The sequence below is a fragment of the Schistocerca cancellata genome, chromosome 6, assembly GCF_023864275.1.
Source record: "Schistocerca cancellata isolate TAMUIC-IGC-003103 chromosome 6, iqSchCanc2.1, whole genome shotgun sequence".
In the NCBI taxonomy this organism is placed as follows: Eukaryota; Metazoa; Arthropoda; class Insecta; order Orthoptera; family Acrididae; genus Schistocerca; species Schistocerca cancellata.
Window position 1 is genome coordinate 217605308 of NC_064631.1, and position 20391 is coordinate 217625698.

The 20391-nt window shown below is 45.5% G+C and overlaps 1 protein-coding gene across 2 annotated transcripts in view; it reads right to left on the bottom strand.

The window, feature by feature from the left end:
- LOC126088568 (follistatin) overlaps positions 1-20391 on the bottom strand; it is an 800862-nt gene that overhangs the window by 164724 nt on the left and 615747 nt on the right. For both annotated transcript variants that reach the window (XM_049906757.1, XM_049906756.1), the window contains exon 3: positions 5213-5434. In XM_049906757.1, the coding sequence (XP_049762714.1) occupies positions 5213-5434 (222 nt within the window). The remainder of the gene's footprint in view (positions 1-5212; positions 5435-20391) is intronic.

Consider the following 20391-nt stretch of genomic DNA (forward strand, 5'->3'; position numbering starts at 1 on the left):
GCTGTTTCGCAGAACTGGGGCCACGACCCACTCTATGTTTTTGTTGGCTACAGCCAGCGCCTGTCCGCCTGCCGTCCCATGAGAATAACTGAGCATGAGCATGACATTTTTGTCTTTCCTGGATTGACATCAAAGCGCTGGATGACGTAATGCTGCCCTAGGAGCATGAGAAATTCGGTTGCTTTCGGTCCAGATTTTTCGTATATCCAACCGAATTAGCCACCCCCGCCACTGCGCATGGTGTGGAGAGGTTAATCAACTCGTGAGACGCTGGTATAGGCCAGTACCAACCTCTTGTTTTGAGAATGAAAACATGGTCCAAGTAGGCCATATTTTTTTGGCCCAAGTAGGCTGTATCCTTTTCATTATCTGTGCAATTGCCAGTTTTAACTGTGGGTCATTTTCAAACACCTATTTTAAGCTTCACGCTTCATTTGATTCTCATACATTACCTGTGGACAGGTACACATCGTATTTCTGTGCGTATGTGGCACAAAAACAATACAATAGCGTACATGATTACGTCTTGTTTCTTAAGGTGCTTTCCGTATGCAATGAGTGGGAAGTTTCTGCTGCGTAATCCCGTTTTGTCGTTAAGTAAGTAATATGCTGGTTCTTCACTTTGGCAATAGCACTGAATCGTCCCCTATCTGTGGAGTATTTTTACTGTTGAGAGTCGATAGTGGACAAGGACGTCCATGGGATATTCACCTCATGGCATCCGTCTGGTGCTGAATGGAGTATCCTAGCTGATTTTTAGGGAATTGTGAGTGTCGCAATTGCAGTAGGGCGATCTGTATGCTGAGAAACTCACAGCTTACCTGTACTGGCCTGCAACTTGTGTTGCATATTTGATTACAATTTTTAATCTCTTATGTTTCGTTAATTCTGAATTCGTGAGCTGCGCAGGTGAGGATATCTTACTGCAATTTCTCCACGCAGTCTTCCACACAGTTTAGTACTCTCCACAGTGCCAGTGACACTTTGTGTAGTTTCTATTGAGAATTTACAGAAATTTGCTCTCTCTCAGTTCCGTGTGAACTGTGTGCATCATAAAGAGAAAATAAAAATCTGTTACACTCAAACTTGACCTAGATTTCAACATCCCTCGACTGCTCTGCACTTTTTCCATGGTTAGGAGCCGCACAAATTGGTATAAAGGAGTTGTTGTTCTCACAATGACGGTATTGTCGTTCTGTACAATGGCCAAACACAAGCAACAGCTGTTTGAAGTTAAAGAGAGACACCACCGAGATTCATTGACACAATATTTCCCTGTGACGTATGCTCTTTATTCTACATTGCCAATATCGCAGTAAGTGGCATCAGCTGCTACACTACATTTTTCATTTTTTTTTTTTTTTTTGTTTCATGAAATTTTATTCTGGCGGGACGTGGTCGATCTTGTTTTGCTTTCGTTGATTTTTGTTTATACAACTACTTCGGACTGGTTCAAATGGCTCTGAGCACTACGAGACTTAACATCTGAGGTCATCAGTCCCCTAGAACTTAGAGCTACTTAAACCTAACTAACCGAAGGACATCACACACATCCATGCCCGAGGCAGGATTCGAACCTGCGACCGTAGCGGTTGCGCGGTTCCAGCCTGAAGCGCCTAGAACCGCTCGGACAGAACGGCCGGCTACTTCGGACTCTAGTGAGAAAATATTGAATTTGAATGTCCATATTTGTCATATTATTGGACTTACTCACATAACATACTAATACAGTAGTTTGCAGGCAGCATAGGTGCAGCTTACAAGCTACGCGAGAAATACAGGTTTTCACTGGCTGAAGCTACCGAACTGCACCTTCCCTACCGCGCCTTGGCCGTACGCGACTGAGCTCCACTCAGCATTGCTTTGTCTCTTCCTGTGCCGCACCTTTTGCGTGGGTACGGGCCGAGTCATATCGTGCGCACTCTACCTACGTGTGGGTAAGGCATGACTGAAGAAATCTGACTTCGTTACAAGGCCAGAGGCGGTGTTACATGGTATTAGTACGATATCTATTGTAGATTAGTATTCTGTTGTCGCACGTGCTCATTTAGGGAATTATTATTGGCTAACAGCCCGGGAAGCGAGGACCAGACCAGAGGGACAGAGAACATATGGAGATACTGCGAAGGGTTGTTGAGCACCCCCTGCCGTTCCACGACGTACTATCAGCCGAAATATTTTATGTGGTCAATGTGCAGTTGTTCTGAAAGCAATAAAGTTTGGTTTTATATGCGACACGGTTTCTGGATTTGTGTCTGGAATCGACGCAGCGTAAAAAATGCAGGCACATACCTGCACATTGAATATAGGTTCATATAAATTTTAGATACATTGTGTAACTACGCACAGCATTCCGTTCGCATCAGTGTATTTGTTTACGTGTGTAATAAAGCTTATTTCATTCAAATTCTCCTTGTATACCGTACGCTGTATGACACTGCAGAAAATTTATGACGCTAAGGAATCTTGATAAAAGCTTGTAGAATTGTAAGATTTCCAAAACATAAGACCACGACAGTTTATTGCGATTGAAAATTTCGTTGCTGGTGAATTAACTATTTTTTGTGCCAGAATTGTAAAGCAGCTGGTTCATTCTTTTGCCTTAGGCACCACACAGCTATTTTTTGCAGCTTTCTTCTAAATTTTGAATATTTTCACATTAGAAACTACGAATATGGATGACAGTAAGGCAGGTAATTCATTGTGAACAGATGAGTATGAGTTTTAAACCATAACTTCAAATCTTAATGGAACCACTTTGCACATAAAGGAAAAACTGCAAAGTGTCAGTTATTCTCTGAAACGTAATCTTGGTATCTATTTGTGCATAGGTAGTGTTTTGCAAAACTTTCATACATATAACAAGCAAATGATCAACTGATTCAGGAGAGAGACGGTTTAGGTAGACGATATATTGACTATTAATGTCATTAACTTCCTATCTGACAACAAGTTCGTTGCATATTTAACTGAGTGCGTTAGATCGTATTGTAGTTGATGTGTGAGGCGATGTTTTTGTATTTTACCCGTGTAATTCAATTTCAAGGGGAAGTTAACCACATACTACATACAATTTATACAGAGTGTTAAAAAAGGATTCCATTCTTTGAGAGATGGTAGTACGGATCAAAACAAGACAAAAATGTTCAGAAACGTTGGCTCTAAAATGCATCCCTTAAGACTTATGAGCAGTTGTTCATCTTCGCTACTATGAAACACATATCTTCTACTGGAAGGTCTTTGCTATGAAAAACAACCTACGCAATGTAGTAAACAAATGTGGACATATTCATCTGTTATTGTTCGTGATACAGCAAGCAGTAAACATCTGTTAGTGTTGTTATTGCAAACCGCGTTCATAGTTCTGCGTATGTGCAGTGCTTATATTAGTTCTAAAGGAACCAGTGTGTATTCTAATTAGTTAGAAACATGCTTACGTCGTACTTTTATCTTTGCGCATACCAGCCTAGTGGAAGACTTATTTCACATGGGAAACGGCAGACAGTATTGAGCACCTCCTTCAGCAGTGGCTCACAGTGTAGGTTTCGTGTGTAATAGCAAGCAGATGACGTTAGAAGCTCCGTTGTTTCACACTAACAGAATAGCGAGTTCTCGTTTGTTTGGTTATTTGTTTACTGCATTTTGTAGGTCGCTCATAATAGCAAAGAGCTTGCAGCAGAAGAAATGTGTTTCATAGTAGCGAAGATGCAGAAGTATTCACAGCTATTAAAGTATAAAGTTTGCAACCGATTTCTCATACACAAACAGCAGTTGACCGGCGTTGCCTGGTGACGCGTTGTTGTGATGTCTCTTGTGAGGAGGAGAAATGCGTACCATCACGTTTCCGACTTTGATAAAGGTCGGATTGAAGCCTATCGCGATTTCGGTTTATCGTATCGCGACATTGCTGCTCGCGTTGGTCGAGACACAATGACTGTTCAGGAGGGTACTACGGAACGCCGTGCTCGATCCCAACGACCTCGTATCACTAGCAGTCGAGATGACAGGCATCTTGTCCGCTTGGCGGGTAACGGATCGTGCAGCCACGTCTCGATCCCTGAGTCAACAGATGGGGACGTTTGCAAGACAACAACCATCTGGACGAACAGTTCGACGACGTTTGCAGCAGCACGGACTATCAGCTCGGAGACCATGGCAGCGGTTACCCTTGACGCTGCATTACAGACAGGAGCGCCTGCGATGGTGTACTCAACGACGAATCTGGGTGCACGAATGGCAAAACGTCATTTTTTCGGATGAATTCAGGTTCTGTTTACAGCATCATGACGGTCGCATCCGTGTTTGGCGACATCGCGGTGAACTCACATTGGAAGCGTGTATTCGTCATCGCCATAATGGCGTATCACCGGGCGTGATGGTATAGGGTGCCATTGGTTACACCTCTCGGTCACCTATTGTTCGCATTTGCGGCACTTAGAATAGTGGACGTTACATTTCAGACGTGTTACGACCCGTGGCTCTACCCTTCATTCGATCACTGTGAAACCCTACATTTCAACAGGATAATGCACGACCGCATGTTGCAGGTCCTGAACGGGCCTTTCTCGATACAGAAAATGCTCGACAGTTGCCCTGGCCTGCACATTCTCCAGATTTCTCACGAGTTGAAAACGTCTGGTCAATGGTGGCCGAGCAACTGGCTCGTCACAATACGCCAGGCACTACTCTTGAAGAACTGTGGTATCGTGTTGAAGCTGCATGGGCAGCTGTACCTGTACACGCCATCCAAGCCCTGTTTGACTCAATGCCAGGCGTATCAAGGCAGTTATTACGGCCAGAGACGGTTGTTCTGGGTACTGATTTCTCAGGATCTATGCACCCAAATTGCGTGAGAATGTAATGACATGTCAGTTCTAGTATAATATATTTGTCCAATGAGTACCCGTTTATCATCTGCATTTCTTCTTGGTGTAGCAACTTTAATGGCCAGTAATGTAATTTCTTTCCTAGTTGTAGCTGCTGAATATTAACAGTTAGAGATTATTTCATAGTTACTTGACACGTTATCTAGTCCTGCCGTACACCACGCCCGTTTGTTTTGAGAACATAAAAGACGGTGGTGGTGCGGGAGGGGGTTCTCAATTCGCTTCAATGTCGCAGCGGTGGAGCTGCGGTGCGGACGCCGTGCGACTGCCGGAGCGACAGCGGGGCAGGCTGGGTTGCCTGGGTGCAGGGGTGCGCAGGTACTCACTCTGACACTTGCCGGGGTAGTCGACGGCGAGCGCGGGCACCTTGCGGCGGCAGGCGCGCCGGCGCAGGCGGCACACGGAGGTGTAGGAGCGGCCGTCGGTGCCGCAGACCGGGCCCCGCAGGCGCGCGCGCGCCTTGCAGTCTGCGGCGCACACGCAGCGCGGCGCGCCCCGCCGCAGCACGCAGCGCCGGCCCTCGCCGCACTGCACGCCCGCGCACGACTCTGCAACACCGCACCACCGCCCGGTCACTCGTCCGCTCCGCTCCCGACCTCCACCTGTTGCACGAGCCTACGGCTGGAACACTGCGGCTTCTCTCGAGGAATCGCCACCGATGCAGGAAAAACCACACGTATCAAAGTTAGCTCGCTTTCATCTATACTATACTCTCCTGTTCACATAAAATTGTTCAAAGAGCGACTTTCAGAGAACGGATTGACAAAAATATGCAAACACCAAGAACTATTTACCGTATCTAATAAGCAGGCGAAATACCCTCAGACTTCAAGAAGAATATAATAATTCCAATCCCAAAGAAAGCAGGTGTTGACAGATGTGAAAATTACCGAACTATCGGTTTAATAAGTCACAGCTGCAAAATACTAACGCGAATTATTTACAGACGAATGGAAAAACTGATAGAAGCCGACGTCGGGGAAGATCAGTTTGGATTCCGTAGAAATATTGGGACACGTGAGGCAGTACTGACCCTATGACTTATCTTAGAAGAAAGATTAAGGAAAAGCAAACTTACGTTTCTATCATTCGTGGACTTAGAGAAAGCTTTTGACAATGTTGATTGGAATACTCTCTTTCAAACTCTGAAGGTGGCAGGGGTAAAATACAGGGAGCGAAAGGCTATTTACAATTTGTACAGAAACCAGATGGCAGTTATAAGAGTCGAGGGGCATGAGAGGGAAGCAGCGGTTGGGAAGGGAGTGAGACAGGGTTGCAACCTCTCCCCAATGTTATTCAATCTGTATATTGAGCAAGCAGTAAAGGAAACAAAAGAAAAATTCGGAGTAGGTATTAAAATCCATGGAGAAGAAATAAAAACATTGAGCTTCGCCGATGACATTGTAATTCTGTCAGAGACAGCAAAGGACTTGGAAGAACAGTTGAACGGAATGGACAGTGTCTTGAAAGGAGGATATAAGATGAACATCAACAAAAGCAAAACGAGGATAATGGAATTTAGTCAAATTAAGTCGGATGATGCCGAGGGACTTAGATTAGGAAATGAGATACTTAATGTAGTAAAGGAGTTTTGCTATTTGGGGAGCAAAATAACTGATGATGGTCGAAGTAGAGAGGATATAAAATGTAGACTGGCAATGACAAGGAAAGCGTTTCTGAAGAAGAAAAATTTGTTAATATCGAGTATAGATTTAAGTGTCAGGAAGTCGTTTCTGAAGGTATTTGTATGGGGTGTAGCCATGTATGGAAGTGAAACGTGGACGATAAATAGTTTAGACAAGAAGAGAATACAAGCTTTCTAAATATGGTGCTACAGAAGAATGCTGAAGATTAGATGGGTAGGTCACATAACTAATGAGGAGGTATTGAATAGAATTGGGGAGAAGAGGAGCTTGTGGCACAACTTGACTAGAAGAAGGGATCGGTTGGTAGGACATGTTCTGAGACATCGAGGGATCACCAATTTAGTATTGGAGGGCAGCGTGGAGGGTAAAAATCGTACAGGGAGACCAGAGATGAATACACTAAGCAGATTCAGAAGGATGTAGGCTGTGCTAGGAACTGGGAGATGAAGAAGCTTGCACAGGATAGAGTAGCATGGAGAGCTGCATCAAACCAGTCTCAGGACTGAAGACCACAACAACAATAAGCTGTAGCAAAAAATGTTTGCATTCAAAAGAGCTTCCAGGCGGCTGTTTCGGAACGGATAAATACCGATCCCGTATGGTTTCCAAGGGAATCGTATACCATTTGAGCCGTGGCGTTCGTTACTGGCGCTCCAGTCTCTTGGATGTCCATTATCGATCCTTCGATGTTTCTTATCTTTGCTTGCCTTGTTGTTTTTCGCATTCGCGGGGCGAGTGGAGTTGACGTTTGCTCGGGCTACCTGCTGAGACGCCGCGAGGTACGAGGTGGGAAGCAACCACGTATATGTGGAATTGATTGTACGCGGTCTGCGGGTTCAGGATGGATGATATGTGTTGGCTGCCTGCCTGTCTGCTCTCCCGATTTTACTCGCCGTGCCTTGCGACCGTCTAGCTTGGGTTGCTGCTTGGTGTACCCTACACGAGCCAGCAGAAGTTAAGCAGCCTTGTGTTTCTTTTAAAGAAAAGGAGCAAATGTATAAGATTTTTTGCAACCAATTTTGGTGGCCTCTTAAGTGTGGCCTTCGCCTTTACACTGCCTTCGGGGAGTACTTAATTTTGGATTGGCCATTTGAATTAATATTTTGGAGCGCAGTATAGCACTAAGGCAACCTCATTGTATGCCACCTTGTGCCCCTGTCTACTACCTTAATTTTCAGTGGCACGAGTTAGCTCCACTACTGGTTTTACTGATGTGCTCCATTCAAAATCTTGTCTTGTATAAGTTTGCCCCATGTGGAACACAGAGATGAGCTTTAGTGTGACTTCAGTGCTAGTCAGTTAATGGAATCTTCATTTTGGCTTGGCTTCCCCTGAAGAGTTTGTGTGGAGCGTAGTGTGTTTGATTTGTTATTCATTTAATTACTGTAAGTTTGTTTATTTAATGGGGAGCAAGGCATTTAAAGACTGTTGGTTTAACTCCCCTAGTTTCTGGGTGTTGCTAATTCGTTCCAGATGGCCTACTACTTATTCAATGCGAAGGCTGTTGATTACTTGATTACTGTGAGTACAAATTCACGCTATTCATTTGTTGCCGAAATTGTTTAAGTGTCTGTGTCGTGATTCAGTCACTAGCTACGTGTTTGAGCTAAATTGATATAAACCTTACATTGCCTCCTTAAAAGTTGTTGCCAGTAGAAACCCTTAAGAGAACCAAGTTTTGTCACTGCATATGTTAACCTTTACCGGGAGCAATATTTCATGTAGTTAATTTTGTCTTAAAATGTGTAACACGTATCACCATTCTTCCTGCAAAACAGTGCCAAGTTTCGGTAACGACGATGGTGATGGATAGCGAAAACGCTCCCTTCTCTCCAAAGCAGATCAAATGGTTCAAATGGCTCTGAGCACTATGGGACTTAACTTCTGACGTCATCAGTCCCCTAGAATTTAGAACTACTTAAACCTAACTAACCTAAGGACATCACACACATCCATGCCCGAGGCAGGATTCGAATATGCGACCGTAGCGGTCGCGCGGCTCCAGACTGTAGCGCCTAGAACCGCTCGGCCACCCCGGCCGGCCTCCAAAGCAGACCACAAAGGCTCAGTAGAACTGACATCTTGTCTCTAGGCCAGAGAAGATACGAAAATTCATCCTCGTGGAGACAAAACCAGTCCTGGACAATGCGAGATGTAAGAACAACTGCTTTGTCCAGAATAGGATTTTCACTCTGCAGCGGAGTGTGCGCTGATATGAAACTTCCTGGCAGGTTAAAACCATGTGTCTGACCGAGACTCGAATTCGGGACCTTTGCCTTTCGTGAGCAAGTGCTCTACCATCAGAGCTAAATCTGGTACATCCCCCAGGCTGTGGCTAAACGACGTCTCCGCAATATCCTTTCCTTTAGGAGCGCTAGTTCTGCAAGGTTCGCAGGAGAGCTTCTGTAAAGTTTGGAAGGTAGGAGACGAGATACTGGCAGAAGTAAAGCTGTGAGACGGGGTGTGAGTCGTGCTTGGGTAGCTCAGATGGTAGAGCACTTGCCCGCGAAAAGCAAAGGTCCCGAGTTCGAGTCTCGGTCCGGCACACAGTTCTACTCTGCCAGGAAGTTTGAACTGCTTTGTCGTCTTGGAACACAGCATCATTATTGGGAAACAAATACTTGATTAGCCAAAATGGTCACTTAAATCTTGGCAGTAATACGATCTTGCAGAACCGTGGGGTCCGTGGAATACCACGATATGGCTGTCCAAATCATATTGGAACCCCCTCCCTCTTTTCCACTCTTGGGATGTAAACTCGGCGAGAAGTTGGAGGCAGTAGCAAAAAGACTCATTCGACCAAATGACATTCTTCCGTTGCTACTTTCCCGGTTTTATGGTTTGATTACCACGTTTCCCTGTTACGTGCATTTTCATCACCCATGAGTGGTTTTGGAATTACAGTTCACCCTGTAACACTATACTTATAGAGCTTCCTTCGTGTTGTTTTGGTGCTGAAAGGGTTAGCGAGTGTGACATTCAGTTCTGCAGTGGCTATTGCAACTGTCATTCCCTTGTTTTTCGTCACAATCCTCTTCAGTAACTCAACACACACTTGCGGCCGCGTTGTGGCTAAGTGGATGACGTTTTCTGCTTTCCCTGTATGCGGTATAATGCTTCGATATGGTGCCTCTTGAAAAACCAATCACTTCCTTCCTTAGTTACGGAAACACCCACCAGACGAGCACCAACAATTCACTTAGCTGCGACTCAGTGGAGTCACAACTACACAGAACACTGTTCTGACCACGACTGAAACTCTCAACGTATTGATGACGTTTCACAAGTGCCAAACACAACAGCGCAATCTTCAGGCTTAACTAGTATTTGTATCTATGTTCAAGCATCAATTTCTCGCAGTGTTTACATATTTTTGTGCAACCTTTGTTTTTCTCGATCGTTCACTCTTGAGAGCTCTTATTTCTCTTTATTTTATTACGATAGTCATTTCTCTGTATGTAGATGATAATTAACAAAATTTTGTAGCATATTACAGAGAAAGGTAATGATTGCAATGTTCTGAAAACATCTCGCCTTTGTTTTAATGATTGGCACTACAACTCGCTTTCCTCGGCTTGTTTTGCTTACTGCTGAATTTGTTTTTCTTTTTGGTGTTAAAGTAGGATCATCCCCGTTGCGACTTGCCATGCACATTTGGAACAGGGTAGATAGGTTTTCAACGTTCTTTATTCATTTATTTACTTATTCGCAGGAAGGGACAGGCTTTGCAGGCCTCGAGGGCCCGTAGCCGACCTTCATGGGTGGCGAGTCAGCTTAGGCCTAGTCTGAGCTAGGTATCAACGTTTACACCAAGTTGGCGATGAGGCAGAGAGGGACTTTGAACCAGTGTGTTGGCTGTGGGTGCGCGATCGCCAATTCCCGGTGCTGCGGCAAAGTGTCTCGTAGCTGGTCGAATTTCCTAAAGAGGCTGACTCTTTCTTCAGGATGGCTTCCTGATCGTGTCCGTTTGCGTAGCATTGTGCATGTCGCGAATTCGTTCCCAGGGGGCTGGGGAGATGGGGCGGGGGTGGGGGAGAGGGTGGAAGATTCAACGAAGAACCAATTTCTTATTTGTTGAGTTGCGTGTCTGATGCGATTTACCAGGCAGTGCTGCCTAGGAGGAGGGCAGGTAGAATCGTTGCGTGGTGTAACCGTATCTTAGTGCGTTGACGCATATCAAGGCTAGTGAAGGAGGGAGTGAGGCCATGCGCCATTTGTAGTCATCTTCACTGGTTGCCCTAGATGTGTTTACTGGAGTATAGTTGGGATTCTAAAGTGACACCCACGTAATTAACGCTGGAGGACCAAGCTGAGTGAGAAAAACTTTATACTAGTGGAGGACGGTATTTCCGCAATCTCATAGGGTATTGAGGATGAGGAGGAGTGGTGTTAGATGTCCTTTGAAGGTGTTTGCTTTATTTCTCGTTATTGGTGGAAACAGATGACTTGATCGGTGTTTTGCTGTATTTCCTACCACTGGTGGAACAGGCGAGTGAGAAACGCGCGACAGTTGTGGCTAGTGCCGGCTGAGGCGTGCCAGTACTCTGTGTGTTCAAGGCCAACGCCACTGTGGTCTCCAGTGCGCCAATTTGGGTTGCTTTCCGAGGGCTGTCGTAGCTCTGTTACTGCTGGCAACCAAGACGCTTGAAGTCTGTACTCGTCTACTTGTTCATGTTCCCGAACCGTCGGAGAATTTTACAGACTGACAATGCTGTCACATACGGTGAAGGATTTTACCGACAACCCTTAAATTTGTTTGATGTTTCATATAACAGAAATTCAAAGAGTTTTTTTTAGATGTGGAGGACCTCACAAGTTTTATCTTTTAGGGCCATCTCTCACTTTTCGAAGCGCGGATGTCCTGCCTAAAACATTCTGGAATTCGTTTTGATCATCTGACGACATTACTAGGCGGTAAATGACCGCATCAGCTGCAAACAATCTGAAAGGGCTGCTTATATTATGTGCTTAAGCGTTTACATTACTGAGGAGCCTATGATATCAATGCGGTAAGGAATCCAGACATACAACTGAGACGATGTTGCACAGACACGCAATCTGATTACAATCTGCTTGTTAGGAACAGAGTCAAAAGCCTTCTGGAGATCTAGAAGTGTGAAATATACTTGATCACACAGCACAGGCTTTCACCATCGATATTTAAATCCTCGATGTCTGCTGACGTGTGGACATTAGTTGGTGGTCTTAGGCATGTTTCCGTGCGTATCATTTCGTCTGCTAATACTGGAGATAACATTCTGGGGCTATAATGACGTAGTCCACTAGGGCTATTTTTTTAACTTCCGATCTCTTGCTAAATTAAAACCACAGTGGAAATCCGGCGAAGCTTTGCGCAGATGTGTTGCACATTGTCTCTAGCATGCCCGCCTATGGCATCACATCGCACATTTCAGTTCTAAGCGCTCAGTAGCACGTAAAGATGCCTAGACAGTAGTGTTTCAGGCCAAGGGTGAAGTGCTTGCTGAGATGTTCTGCCTGATTTCATGCAGCCCACATAAAATTGTCAAGCATTTCGGTTTTCACGACAATATTTTCTCGGCTGTAGGTGCAGGAGCAGCGTCTGCGATGGGACGTGTTTGATCACCTACCATACAGCCCCTACTTGGCTACCTCTAATTTTCGTCTCTTCGCTCACAGGAACCGTTGACTACGAGGACAGCATTTTCGCGCACACAGCCAGCTGCAGACCAAAGTAGAGAATTTTTGGAAATCACAGATGATTGCCTTCTGTCACGAGAGTATTGGAATTGGTACCACGCTACGACAAATGACGGAGCGGCGACAATTTAGGAAAGTAGCTGCAAGGTGTAGCTGAACGTTGCAAATGAAACATTTTTTATTTTCATTTTGATTTACATTTTGCGAATGATCGGAGACTGCAAAAAAAAGCCCTTGTATTTTCGAACTTAAAGCAGCTCGTCAAACTTAACCATCTGCACATATAAACAGTTCGGCTGAATATCGCCAAGACGATGTTTCCACGTGAGTTCAAATGGTTCAAATGGCTCTGAGCACTATGGAACTTAACTTCTAAGGTCATCAGTCCCCTAGAACTTAGAACTACTTAAATCTAACTAACCTAAGGACATCACACACATCCATGCCCGAAGCAGGATTCGAACTTGCGACCGTAGCGGTCGCGTCGTTCCAGACTGTAGCGCCTTTAACCGCTTGGCCACCCCGGCCGGCTCCACGTGAGTAAACCGCCGCACAGGATGACCCAAAGGGTGACATCACTCCGGCTATAGAAGGTCTACTGTGAGATCGCTGCCGGTTTTATTGTGGTTCATCAGAGGTCCATTTCTACCAGGACTAAACAAACACAGGCTTCAACAACCGGCAACTGACTTGTCTCCTAGTGCCTTCCCGTAACGTTTGGCCCCTCAGCGAAGATCCGCCCTTTATGGCAGCGACCAAACAAACAGGAGTACGTGTATGGTCTCCTGGAAGCTTGCAGAAGGCAAGAAGTGTCGCATTCAACGTCGGGATTTTTGAAAGAAAATCAGGGCGTCATTTAGTCCTCAGTTGGGTGACATCTACCTTGGCCCAACTGCCGTTGATTCACGAGCATTTTTAGTATTACCTTATTTTCCGCGATTACACACCAATTTCGAGTCAACTTTGCTTAGTAGTGTTAAAGACAGCACGCAGTATCTTATGCTTAAGATGTAGTTATTGATATGTAGGATAGGATCCAATAGGGACATACAGCCGTATGAAGTCAAGACATTACGCTTCAAATCACGTATAGGTATCTAAAATCGAAGTCCAGGTTTGTTTCAAACAGTAGAGGTTGAAATAGTAACAAATAGTTAGAAAACTAGAGCTTTAAGAAACTAGTTGAAAGTCAGACAAAGAGGCCATTCAGTTCAGAAGTTTTTATTGGTTAGAATGCAATGAAAAACGAATTTAGAGCCTAATTAAAAAATACGATTGTGACGACATTTAACAACACTTAAAGTAGCTTATAACTGTCAATATGGGTTCATAGAGAGTCACAGTGTGTCGTATTGTCCAGTCACAGCAGTGTTTAGGTGACTGAATGATACAAATCGTGCTATACCGTTTCTATCCAACAGTTTTTGGCACTGTAGTCAAGGAAACCTTTACTGAATGCAATGGAAAAGACTGTCAAGAATCTCGTACATGAGCGGACGGCCGAGGGCGTATCGCACCAGTATTATCCGTTTCCTCTCTGATTCAGTTCGTGTGTTAGTGAAGGAAATATGACTGTCTGTATGCTTCCCTAATCCTCTTACTCTATTCTCATGGTACCGGATGGTTGCAGTTAGAGTGCAGCTACTCATACAGGTCCAAAGTGGGCTGTAATTATCGTACGGCAGCGAAACTTGTTAGATATTACAACGCATTAATGCGAAACCGATTTACGTTGGAAAAAAATTAGTTCCAGTTTCGCCAACAGGTCCAAATCTGGCGCTTTGAGTGCACGAAAGGTTTATAGAAATGTTTCTATATGTAATTGATTAGAAATGGGACGTGGGTAGAAAAGGTCTAACAAGTGAGAAAGTAATAACATTGATTTTATTATTAACAGCCACTCACACAATTTGTTCAGTATGAGCACTGGATACGTCGAGGAGATGCTGCGTCCGTAAAACGACGTGATCGATAGTTGCTCGCAACAGTTCCGGTGGCGTCAGAGCAACGTGTGATTGTATACTGGCCTCCAGATTAGGCAGAGAACCAACGTGTCACTGGTAAACGCGTTCTTTTAGATATTCCCAAAACCAGAAGTCACATGGATACAGATCAGGTGATCTTGCAGGCCATGAGTCCGGAAAACGTCTGGAGATAACACGTTCGTGGAATGTTGCATTAAGCAGATCTTTCACCGGGAGAGCGACATGAGATGTTGCCCCATCTTGCATGAAAGCAGTGGTTTCCATACAGTTGCGCGCTTCCAAAGCAGGAAGTACAAGCTGTACAAGGAGGTCTCGATAACGCGGAGACGTTGCGGTACGCCTGACAATCCGTCTGGGTGTTTTCTCTACAAAGAAAAACCAACCGGTAACAAAGGTGCTTGTGAATCCACACCACACAGACACATATGGCGACTACAATGGCTCTTAGTGCACAACACACGCTTTTAACAGCACCCGAAATTCGGCAGTTCTGTGAATTCACTGCACCTTCTAGTATAAAATGTGTCTCGTCCGTCCATAGAATATTGCCCAACCAGATGTCATCAACTTCGATCCGTGCCAGAAACCGAAGAGCAAATCCAGAACGTTGCTGCAGATTGTGAAGTTTAAATTGCTGTACCGTCAGGATCTTCTAGGAATAACAGTGTAATATACACTACCGGCCATTACAATTGCTACACCAAGAAGAAATGCAGATGATAAACGGGTGTTCATTGGACAAATACATTATACTAGAATTGACATGTGATTACATTTTCACGCAATTTGGGTGCATAGATCCTGAGAAATCAGTACACAGAACAACCACCTCTGGTCGTAATAACGGCCTTGACGCGCCTGGGCATTGAGTCAAACAGAGCTTGGATGGCGCGTACAAGTACAGCTGCCCATGCAGCTTCAACACGATACCACAGTCCATAACTGACGTATTGTGACGAGCCAGTTGCTCGGCCACCATTGACCAGACGTTTTCAATTGGTGAGAGATCTGGAGAATGTGCTGGCCAGGGCAGCACAGCAGTCGAATATTTTCTGTATCCAGTATTTTCTGTATAGGACCTGCAACATGCGGTCGTGCATTATCCTGCTGAAATGTAGGGTTTCGCAGGGATCGAATGAAGGGTAGAGCCACGAGTCATAACACATCTGAAATGTAATGTGCACTGTTCAAAGTGCCGTCAATGCGAACGAGAGGTGACCGAGACGTGTAACCAATGGCACCTCATACCATCACGCCGGGTGATACGCCAGTATGGCGATGACGAATACACGCTTCCAATGTGTGTTCACCGCGATGTCGCCAAACATAGGTGCGACCATCATGATGCTGTAAACAGAACCTGGATTCATCCGAAAAAAATGACGTTTTGCCATTCGTGCACCCAGGTTCGTCGTTGAGTACACCATCACAGGCGCTCCTGTCTGTAATGCAGCGTCAAGGGTAACCGCAGCCATGGTCTCCGAGCTGATAGTCCATGCTGCTGCAAACGTCGTCGAACTGTTCGTGCAGATGGTTGTTGTCTTGCAAACTTCCACATCTGTTGACTCAGGGATCGAGACGTGGCAACACGATCCGTTACAGCCATACGGATAAGATGCCTGTCATCTCGACTGCTAGTGATACGAGGCCGTTGGGATCCAGCACGGCTTTCCGTATTACCCTCCTGATCCCACCGATTCCATATTCTGCTATCAGTCATTGGATCTCGACCAACGCGAGCAGCAATGTCGCGTTACGATAAAACCGCAATCGCGATAGGCTACAATCCGCCCTTTATCAAAGTCGGGAACGTGATGGTACGCATTTCTGCTCCTTACACGAGGCATCACGACAACGTTTCACCAGGCAACGCCGGTCAACTGCTGTTTGTGTATGAGAAATCGGCTGGAAACTTTTCACATGTCAGCACGTTGTAGGTGTCGCCACCGGCGCCAACCTTGTGTGAATGCTCTGAAAAGCTAATCATTTGCATATCACAACATCTTCCTGTCGGTGAAATTTCGCGTCTGTAGCACGTCATCTTCGTGGTGTAGCAATATTAATGGCCAGTAGTGTATATCGCAAAAATTTCAGTTCTGTTTACCATGCGATGGACAGTTCTCGTGACACTGCACTAGCACTAGCGCTACCCGGGGCACGTGCTGCATGGGCAGTTACAGCAACAGCAACGTCTTCAACAGCTGTCACTGGAATAAGAGGCTTCCTCTTCCAGGTGCCACACCAAGCTCACCCGTGTTTTAGAATTTCACTATCACCTTATTTAAAGCATTTAATGACATGGCGCCTCTCCGCAGACCTTTCAGTCGGCGATACTCTCTCCATGCATCACTATCATTGCTGCCATTCACATAAAACGGTTTCACTAACTACGCGTGTATGGTCTCCTTTTCGCTATACATACTGCTCATTCGCGTTATCGCTTGTAAAATAGTGCTAATGTCATACCGTCATACAGTATACAGCGTCAGATTTACATCTGGGGGCTGCAATGCGAAATAATTTATTTTCCAGCGTAAATCGGTTCCTCAAAAATAACGTATTAGCATGTCTATCAATTTTCTCTGCCACACGACAATTACAGCCCGAACTGGACCTCCGTGAGTAGATGCACTTTAATTGTAACTACCTGGTATTTATGCGAGAAGGTTGAAGCAGAACGGTCGCAGTCTCCTTGAATACAGATTTGCGAGAGCAAGCTATCTTTAAGCTCCCGAGCATTTCTGTTACAGTAGGTGCCCGTTAGGATCCTAGCGAATACTGAAACTATACTCTCGAACTGGTCAAACTAGCATTGCGTATGCGATTTCGCTTATGCATGCTCTCACTTTGCCAATACGCTTCTAATACATACAAGCCATACATTCTACTTCCCTACCACTTCGTTTATGTGAACATTGCATTTCAAGTCACTTCTTAGCACTATCTCAGGATACTTATGTGGCGTTACATGCTCAAGATGTTCACCTCTAATTGTTCAGTCGGATACTATACGGTTTCTCAATGTCATATGAGTTGCCTCAATGATATTCACATTTTTAAGAGATCTGTCTTTCACTATAATAGCTGGAAATTGTCCAGATTTTTCTACACTTCCTTACAATGGTCCAGTGACGATCCTTTCTGTACTCAACAATGTCGTCAAGGAACAACCGTCGATGATGTGGTAAAACAGAATAGAGTGGTGGAGGGGGAAAATAGCTGGTCAGAGCCAGACTGTGGTTACCGACCTTCGCAAACGCAAGACGGCAGAACTAGCAACTGCGCATCTCTCCGAGCGCAGCGGCTTGAGAAACGACATTCATCGATTTAATTGTTCCCCACTAGTATCGGATCCGCTGTAGGAGCGAAGAAAAACGCGAACCTTCTCTCAATAACCAACTCAAATAGTTACGCAAACGCATACAGCATGTCACCACTACAAGTTGTTGTCACAGTGACGGTTGTGGGAATGGTGAGGAGCTGTATACTTTGTGGGCTGTAGCAAAAGGGAAGAGGCGCTCATCCAGAAATTTGCGTTAATGAAATTCGGTGACTGGAAGCCAACGTAGCTAACGACAGCAGAGGACCATTTAAAATACACTGTCTGGCAAAAAACAAACAAACAAAAAAGCAAAGCGTCCAGAAGGAAGGATGAAACGAAACGAAATTTCACGGGTCACATGGTATGTGATGTTATTTCAGTGATTACAATATCGAATTAAATTTTGAAACAACTGGGCGATATGAGCCCACTTATCAGCATGGCGTTGCACCATCTCTGACTTGCGTGCGTGCACTGATTCGGTAGGGAAGGAAGTCATAAAACAGTTGCATGCACTCTTGAGGCGTGCTGGCCCACATCTATTGCAACTGGCCCTTGACACCCTTGGATACTGACAATGGGGCAGCGTTAACGTCCGAGATGGTGCCACACACGTTCCATGGCAGACGGATCTGGTGATCTTGCTTGCCATAGGAGTACCTCAACATCACGGAGACAGTTCATTGAGACACCAGGTGTGGAAGAGTGTCCTGTTGAAAAATGATACCATAATATTGTTGGAACGAAGGTAATACACGAGGACGCAGAATGTACGTGACGTACAGTTGGTCCGTCAGAATTTCCTCGCTGTACCTCTACAAAACATTGGAAGATTGGGACCTCTCCCCAGTTCCCCACCATACTCGCCGACGATGGTCATCCTGGGGTAGTGCAGACCTGTGATTCATCGCTGAGTACTACGAAACGCTATTCATCAGCAGTTAATGCTTCCCGGTCACGACGTCACTTCAAAGCAACCGTATCTGTTGTGGCGTTAAAGGCAGCCTCCGCAAGCGAAGGTAATTTCCTAGCGGAGCTGCTGCTGGTCTCCGACCAATGATGCGGGATCACACACAGTGTATCTGAAGCTTCATTACTTGTTCTCGAATGGCAGGCGCTGATGTGAAGGATTTACGATTTGCTTATTGCACAATACGGCGACCCTCTCTTGTGGTACTCAGACATAGTCGATCGGCTCCTTCAGGAGTATGACTGTCCTCACGTTTCCTTTCAGTCCAACAACGGACCGCTGCTCCACAAATCCGGATACTGCACGATTACACCAGCTGTCCAAATGGAGACCGTAAACAAGGTCCCTTTCAATCTCGGTGAGGTGTTGATAACGCTGTGTCACATGAGTACGTGGCATTTCTGTGTACTTAACATTGATCATGCCCGTCATATACCCTACTAGGCCTGGTAATAGAACCAAACGCGAAAAAACTGATGCCATCTAGTGGCCGCAGCGCCAGTCGCGGGAAATTGCAGCTTAATCTGTATAGCATTGACACACGTGCCGATGGTGTGTGTGTGTACGAAGTTACATTGACATCCCCCTATGACTTCTGGGTCCTTCACTATTTTTGTCAAGGAGTGTACACTGACGTGTCAGAAGTCATGGGTTACTTTCTAATACCATGTCAGACCTCATTTTGCAACTCGACGTGGCATGGAAGCCCCCTGCAGAAATATTGAGTCATGCTGCCTCTATAGCTGTCCTAATTGCCGAAGTGTTGCCGGTTCGGAATTTTGTGCACCAATAGACCTCTCAATTATGTCTAACAAATGTTCGCTGGGATTTATGTTGGGCGATACGGGAGGCCATATCATTCGCCTGAACTGTCCAGAATGTTCTTCAAACGAATTGTGTCCCGGTGACATTCCACATTGCCACCCATGAAAATTCCATCGTTGTCTGGGAACATGAAGTCCATGAAAGCACGCAAATGGTTTGCAACATAATTATTTCCAGTCAATGATGGCTGTAGCTGGACCAGATGACCCGGGCCATTCCATCTAAACGCAGCCCACACCATTGTAGAGCCACCACCAGCTTGCACAGTAGCTTGTTGACAATTTGGGTCAAGGGCTTCGTGAGGTCTGCGCCACACTATCATCTGCTCTTACCAACTAAAATCGGGACTCATCTGTCCAGGCCATGATTTTCCAGTCGTCTAGGGTCCAAACGATGTGGTCACAAGCCCAGACAGGCGCTGCAGGCGATGCCGTGCTGTTAACAGAGATACTCACATCGGTCCACTGCTGCCAGGGCCAGCCTTCGCTGCACTGTTCTAACGGTTACGTTCGTTCTGCGGTTATTTCACACAGTGTCTCTTGTCTTTTAGCGCTGACAACTCGACGCAAACGCCGATGGTCTCGGTCGTTACGTGAAGGCCATCGGCCACTGCGTTGTCCATGGTGAGAAGTAATGCCGAACATCTCATATTCTCTACACACTCTTGACGCTGTGGGTCCTTGAATTCCCTAACGATTTCCGAAATGGAATTTTCCATGCGTCTAGCTTCAACGACAATTTCGCTATCAAAGTCTGTTAATTCCCGTCGTGTGTCATTAATCACGCCGGACACTTTTCACATGAATACAAACTATACCTCCACCATTGCACTGCCCTTTGATATCTTGTGTTCGCGATACTACCGCTATCTGTATATGTGCGCCGGCCGGAGTGGCCGTGCGGTTCTAGGCGCTACAGTCTGGAACCGACCGACCGCTACGGTCGCAGGTTCGAATCCTGCCTCTGGCATGGATGTGTGTGATGTCCTTAGGTTAGTTAGGTTTAATTAGTTCTAAGTTCTAGGCGACTGATGACCTCAGAAGTTAAGTCGCATAGTGCTCAGAGCCATTTGAACCAT